This window comes from Gavialis gangeticus, unplaced genomic scaffold (assembly GCF_001723915.1).
Source record: "Gavialis gangeticus isolate Ggan-Ray unplaced genomic scaffold, GavGan_comp1, whole genome shotgun sequence".
Taxonomy (NCBI): Eukaryota; Metazoa; Chordata; order Crocodylia; family Gavialidae; genus Gavialis; species Gavialis gangeticus.
This window is the reverse complement of record NW_017729032.1, coordinates 96704228-96711452: the sequence shown is the minus strand read 5'-3', so window position 1 is coordinate 96711452 and position 7225 is coordinate 96704228. Positions and strand designations below refer to the sequence as shown.

The 7225-nt window shown below is 51.7% G+C and overlaps 1 protein-coding gene across 3 annotated transcripts in view; it reads left to right on the top strand.

Moving 5' to 3' along the window:
- The window catches only part of LOC109302758 (putative nuclease HARBI1), an 8469-nt gene extending 2768 nt beyond the window's left edge, over window positions 1–5701 (top strand). The window contains exons 2-4 of one of the 3 annotated variants that reach the window (XM_019524545.1): window positions 667–1893; window positions 2062–2620; window positions 4209–5701. In XM_019524545.1, coding sequence (XP_019380090.1) covers window positions 888–1893; window positions 2062–2570 — 1515 coding nt within the window. In that variant the 5' untranslated portion in view covers window positions 667–887 and the 3' untranslated portion in view covers window positions 2571–2620; window positions 4209–5701. Of the gene's footprint in view, window positions 1–11; window positions 1894–2061; window positions 2621–4208 lie in introns of those variants that run through there. The other 2 variants (XM_019524546.1, XR_002098923.1) reach the window with 2 other exon arrangements.
- The last annotated feature ends 1524 nt before the right edge of the window (window positions 5702–7225 follow it).

The window sequence follows — 7225 nt, the reverse complement described above, 5'->3', positions numbered from 1 at the left end:
CCCCCCCCACACACACACATACACACCCACCCCTGTCCTGTGCCCGCCACCCGGGCCTGACTTTCCCCCCAGATCAGCCTGGGCCTGATCCGATCCGATCCCAAAGTAGCCTGATCCTGCCCCCTGCTTCCCTCCCAGATCAGCCTGGACCTAATCCTGTCCCCCACTTCCTCCCGATCAGTCTGATCCTATCTTATCCTATTCCTTCCCCCCCAGATCAGCCTGATCCCTTCCCCCCCAGATCAACCTTGCCTGATCCTGTCCCCACTTCCCTTCCAGATCAACCTGGGCCTGATTCTGTACCTGCCACGTGCCTGACAGCACTACAACCCTTTCCTCCCCCCTCCCCTTTTTTTTTTACAGAACTGAGTGGAGCCTGCACTGCCCAGCTACCAGGGAGCTGGGGCACCCCCAGCTGTCGCCAGCGAGTCCTCCCCGTAGGTGCGCTGCACCCGCCCGTGCCCCAGGGTGACTCTGCCCCCAGCCCAGGTAAAAAAAGAGCGGCCGCAGTGCCACTAGCAAGGCCAGCTGGACGGAGCAGCCTGCAGCAGGTGCTGCCCAGCCTGCTGCCCAGCTTCACAGCCAGGACACCCCCAAGCTGCCCAGAAGGGGTAGGTGTCCCGCGGTGCGAGTGTGAGGCAGGCCAGTGAGGGGGACCCTGCAGAGTGGAGAGTTGGGTACAGGACAGGCAGAGACTAGAGGGGAAGAGATGGTGTCGTAGTGGGGTACGGAGGCAGGCTAGGCACAGCTGGGGTAGACAGCCTGGAAACAGGGTGCCCATAGGCAGAGAAGGTTGGGAGGGAAGTCCTGAGTAGGCTGTGGCTGGCTGGGAAGTGCACTTAGGAGTGGGGTGCAAACTGTGGTTTGGCCAGAGAACAGACAAGAACATGCTCCTTCACCCCATGGTGTTGGCCATTCGGCGGCGACGGGCTGCCCAGGGGGAGCCCCGGACTCAGGCTCTGGCCTTGGGTCCGGCTCGGTCCCTGCCCCAGCCCCGCTCTCAGTCCCACCCCCACGCACAGACCCTGGGTCCTTTTCACCAGCAGCTTCAGGCCCGGACCCAGGGTCCAGCTCACCCGCAGCTTCAGGCCCGGACCCAGGGTCCAGCTCGCCCACAGCCTCAGACCCAGGCCCAGGGCCTGGGTCCTGCTCGCACCCAGCCTTTGGCTCAGGCCCTGGGTCCAGCTCATCCCCAGGCCACAGCCCAGGCTCTGGTCTTGGGTCCAGCCCGGCCCCAGCCTCGTGCCCGAGCCCGGGCCCGGCAACAGGCCCAGGCTCGGGTATACCAACCACACCAGACCTTTGAGGGGCTCAGTGACCGGGTCTGCATCCAGCGGTACCGACTCACAGCAGATGCTATGTATCATTTGTGTGATCTGCTGCGGGGCAGCCTGGGAGCATCTCAGAATACCAACTTTGCACTCTCAGTCCCAGACAAGGTCAGTACTGCCCTTGCTATTCTGGCCTCCGGCTCTTTCCAGAGGTTTGCTGCTCAGACCACAGGTGTTGGCCAGTCCACAGCCTCTAGGGTTCTGGGCCAGTTCCTGGAGGCCCTTATCCCGCATACCCCAGACTACATCACCTTCCCCACGGACCCCAGCACCCAAGGACAAACCATGCGGGACTTCCTTGAGATCGCAAACATCCCCCAAGTCCTGGGTGCTGTGGATGGCACATACGTGAACATCAAGAAACCTGCGCAAGACTCCCACACGTTTGTGAACAGGCACCGCACGTATGCCATGAATATGATGGTGGTCAGCAGCGCCCGCCTTGAATTCACCGATGTCCTGGCCAGGTTCCCTGGCTCCAGCCATGACTCCTCCGTGTGGTCCCAGTCAGCTCTCCTCAGGCGATTCCGCCGCGGAGAGTTCACACCTGGGTGGCTGCTAGGTAAGGAGTTCCATCTCTCTATCCCCCACTGTGCCCATCTTGGCCCCGCAACCAACCTTTCTCACCTGCTAGAGCATTTGGTAGAATGGCTTGCATGAGAAACTGTGCCTCTTGGGGGACAGCCTAGGCCCCAATCTTAGTTGTTATCACTCTGTTGTCTTTGCATAGGTGATCACAGCTACCCCCTCCAGCCATGGCTCCTCACTCCACTGGCGCATCCCGAGGGTGATGCTGAGCTGCAATACAACCATGCCCATAAACGTACCAGGTCAGTTGTGGAGAGAGCTGTAAGCCTGCTCAAAATGCGCTGGCAATGTCTCCATGCATCTGGTGGCACATTACAGTACAGCCCTGAGAAGGTCAATAGGATTTTTGTGGCATGTTGTGTTTTGCACAACATAGCCATACGACGTGGGATTCCTCTGCCTGAGGGGTTGGATGTGGATGAGGAGAATGAAACAGACCTGGAGGAGGCGGCAGAGGACAGCAGCCGTGAACTGGGGACCTCTGGGTACACAAGCCTGGAGGAATTAGAAGAGACTGATGAGGAGACAGAAGGCATCGCACCCCTCAGACAAGTCAGACAAGCGTGCCGGAGAAGGGCTCTCAGACACCGTGTGGAGAAACAGCGTGGAAGGACAGTGCGGGCTAGGCTGATCCAGGAGATGTTCGGGTAGCCCTTGGCACAGCACACTAGTGATGTCTGGCGAAGCACCTTTCACACCAGGTATGCAGGGTGGGAAACATTTGGAATCTCCAATAAGGCTGGTTTCAGTAACACCTGTGGTGTTGAGGGAGAGGGTACCTACGGCCTGGTTTGCAGAGAAGCGGCCCAGAGTCAGTTTATTGTATCTACATGAAGGGAGGGTCCCGGGCAGCCAAGCTCCCACAAGGATCTGCACAAAGTCAAGGTACTTGCTCAGAGAATGGACATTGTCCTCCACTCCTTGGTAGTCCCCAGGGCTGGAGAGTCCAGAAGGGAGGCTCCTCGCCTCCTTTTTCACATCTTGGTAGGGGAAAGTGGGGGATCATTCATGGCCCTTCCATCCTACGTACCCCTGTGAACTACTGAGCCAGAGACTCATGAGTCTACTGAGCCAGAGACTTTTGAGTCTATTGCTAGATGGGATTGGTAAGTGGTGAGTACATCCTAGAGGTGAGAAGGGCACCTGTCCTGCAGTTAGCATTTGTGGCTCCCCAAGGATCCCTCCCCCAGCAAGAGATGGTCTAGTTGCACTGGGAGTCAGTGGTATGTGCATAGATGCCTGTTGAACTACTGCACTCACTGTGTTGTGGAGCAAGACAGGAATCTCAGTAGTATTCTGTGCTAGTGTCTGTTACTGGGCCTGTACACGTGGTATCTAGTAGGGCTGTGCAAAACAGCTGTGTTTCAGTTCGGTTTTGGATTTGGCCCTTTTGGAGGCCAGTGATTCATTTTGGTCTCCCAGATTACTGTCATGTTTCATTTTGGCTGAATCTGTTTCAAACAGGCTGCAAGCTTCACACAGCCCTACCCAGCTGGGCGGGGCTTGGGGCTGGGGGTAGGGGCCCCAGCAAGAAGCAGGACAGGCTGTGGGTGGTTTGTCCAGAGGAAGGGGAGGGCCGCTGCCCTCTGTGCAGGTGAAGAGACCCCCGCATGGATCTCTAATCCCTGTCACGCCACGTTGTGAGGCAGGGAAGCAGCGCAGAGCGGTGAGCAAGGCTACTAGTCCCTGCCACACAACCTGGCTCCGTAGGGAAAAGAGATCCAGAGCTGCATGGAGTGGGCAGCAGTGGGGAGGAGACCCCGGCATGGATCTCTGCTCCTTGCAGAGACAGGTTGTGGAGCAGAGCTACCACCTCTTTATCTGTGACCACTCCCTAGTCCTTTCCGATGTTGCCATTCTAAGGAATGAGACACACAATGTCCTGCTCAAAGCCAGCAAGCTGGGTATTCCATTGCCAGCAACATGGGGCAATGAAGAAGAGATTGTATGGCATCCTTGAATGTGGGGCTGTTATTCTGACCCTGGCAGGTCCTGGCTGCAGACTAGAGAACCTAGAGTGGTCAGAGGACTCTAAGGGCACTCAAGCAGGCTGGCAAACACACCTGGACCCCTCTCTGGAGGGATCTGTAGGAGGGTGAAAGCCCCAGGGACTTGCCTTGCCAGATGCCAGTGGTGGTGGCAGGGTTCTGGCATAGAGCCCTCACTTACCTCTGGAAGAGGCAGTGAAGCATACAGCAAGTGGGCAGGGGGCTCAGTGTCTTTATCTTAGTCTCACCTGACTTGCGCCTAGTAACTGTGAAGTAAAATCAAATTTTGTTTATTTCTTAGATTTCTGTGTAAGATCCTCCAACAGCGCTACCCAGCCATAACACTGTGGGGATGTGAATCACCTATGGAATTCATGACACTGCCACTCTTCTTGGACTGGAAGGCGAGCTCTGGAAAATGGGCAAATGGGGATGGGAAGAGGATTTAGGGTTAGACAGCTCAAAGCCAGTGTCTGTGAGTGCAGGGTGCCATGTGCCTGATACATGTCTCCCAGTTAAAACTCCCTGTGCCTATTGCAAGCTCTGGACCTCATCTTGGCCTATAACCTCAGGTCTTTTCATTTCTTCTGGCTCAGTGGTTTGTCCCTGGCTGCCCTCAATGTCAGTTTGCTGCTGCAGCTTTTCCCTTAGGCAGTCACACTTCGCTGGGGTGATGTGTATCACCATCCCTCTGAAGTCCCCCAGGTGCTAAGCCATAAAAACAGCATATGGGGGACAAAATTGGGTGATGTGGGGGACCTGCTGTGCCCTCATCTCTGCGTATGATGTGTGTCTCCCTCCATGGCAGAAGCCCCTTGGCAATGGGTCAAGAGCAAGGGAAATCAGAGAAAGTTGCTGAGATCTGTACAGAGGAGAAACCTCTAAGCTGGAGGTGAGAGAGGAATGGGAGCCAAAGTAAAACTGTAGGGTCCTGGATTCAACAGCTACACTTGCTTGCCTTTCATTTTAAAGCATTTCCAGCAGTACTGGGATTACTCTTAAGAGTAGTGGTTCTCCATCTTTTTATACTCCAGGCACCCCTTGTTTGGCTTGAACCCATTGTTCAGCTCAAGACACCCCTAGGAGAATGACAGTTCTTACCTTTCACTCGATTTTTTTGACTACAGAAAAATAATAGAGCAATTCTTCTGTTGCAGAGAACTTAGAAAGACCACAGTAGGTCAAAGCTATTAACACTGTAGATTCTTAGTTGAGAGCTCTGGGTTTATCTTGTGAATCATGTTTGCACCCCCAACAATGCTAACATTGCATGGCTCCCTTGAAAGCATCTCAAGGCACCCTAGGGTGCCATGGAACGCCAGTTAAGAATCACTGATTTAGAGTGTATTGATTATGATTCATCTTGAACAGGCCAACAAGCTTCTGGGAGAAATCCCCTAACGAAGATATTTCCCTAATAAGCTCTCTTAGCTTAAAGATTATTCAAGTTGTAGTATAAGACTTTAAACAATGAGTTAACTGTGCTATTTTTAGATGTGCATGGAAATAAATACTGTGTTTTCTAAACCACTGTCACCATTCTTAATGTTTGGTTTATGTAGATGGTGACAGTACGGAAAGTCAAGAGAATATGAGGCAAGACACATTTGGGAGGAAGATCAAGGAAGAGAATATGGGAAGTCAGAAAGCATCTTGGCTCTTTCTCCAGCTAGTAGTAGGAAATGGATGACCCATTCCCCTATTGTAGTGGTGAGTAGGTGGTGAGGGAAATCTTCATTTGAGCAGTCAGGAAGAGATGTATGTTTGTGTATTGATTAAAGGTTTATACTTCAACATTATGTTACCCTATACACCCCCAAAAAGGTTGGAAGAAAATTAAAAAGTAAAACAAAACGTTAGTTGACTTATAAAATATTTAGTTATTTGGTGGCCAGTCTCAAGTGTTGAAGTCCATGTTGTGATTTTTGATTTTTCTGAAGTGAGTGGTACTTTAGACAGGAGGAATAAATTCCTCTAAGTCTAAGCTGATCCTTCCTGCCAGCTTCCCGGTGCTTAATGGCCAGGTACTGCAGAAAATTACCATCCTACTTTGCTGAAAGGATCACACACATTCAAGTAGCTTCAAAAGCAAGGACCCACTGTACCTAAACCCATCAACCAACAATCCAATTCCTAGAATTCAATGCTTATCAATGAATTTTGGACACACTAAACCCAGGGTTACTAAATCTGGCCCACATCTCCTATCTTGTGAAAGAGAAAGCAGCAGCAGGTACCATCCCTGCATGAAATAGCTGTTATCTTATTCTGAGAGGGAATTTGCCTTTCTTAATACACACAGTGGGTCTGTGGCTCAAGGATTGGACTATTAGGTCACCTCAAGACCATAAGCCAATGGTCTTGATCGATGAGCCATAGTAGAGATCATCCTCAAATTGAGGGATTGCTGACAAATACATGCAGTAGTCTCACCAGCCCTGAGGCCCCCTGTAGCTAGTGCATATATTTTCAAAACTTCATGAGCAAGTTCAGGAAGCTAGCCCAAAAAACACTCTGGCTCCTGTAATTGAAACATATATCCCAAGCCAGAAGAATCTGTGTTCAGGCCAAGAGACAGAACTGAAACTGCTTTACTGGTACTAAAAAGTGATCTCTTGTCGCATCCATCCTGATACTCATGAACTTCCCTGCATCATTCAACATCATAAATGATGAGAGTCATCTTACCTATGAGAGTTAAGTCCAGAGTAATGTGCTAAAGCAGGTCAGCAGGTCTCCAGACTGGAAAGTGTGATTTGACTCCCTACCATAGACAGCAAGCCTCTGACCCCCAACTAAAGCTGCCTGCACTTCCCTCTTAGAAGATACATGGCCTTACTTTAATAAGATTAAGTGTGAACACAAGAGAACAGCAGGGAGGATTGCTGCGGAGGGTGCTGTAGAGGAGACTGGTGACTTGCTGTAGCTGCATGCTGCCTAATCCTGCATACCATTGCAGGCTGAGTCAGATTTCAAACCAAAGCCAGCCTCTTTGTGGAGTGGATTCAGCCTTGGGGCTGGAGGTGGGCAACCCCTGCACTAAAATGGTTCATGGTAATAGGAAACTGCACTTCTACTAGACTTCACTTGTTGAAACCGAGGATCATTTTTTTTCTCCAATCCCTTTTAGTAACAATACGATGCCATCAGGCGAATTGGTCCAACAACTTGAACTCAAGTACATAATATTCAGGTGATGTGGTTGTACCTGTCCTCTACCACATGAATATTACTAGCATCAATATGGCACACTACTTGGACAAGATTCTGACAGGTGAAAAACAGCTTCCTGAAGCTAAACCTGAGCAAGGCTGACAT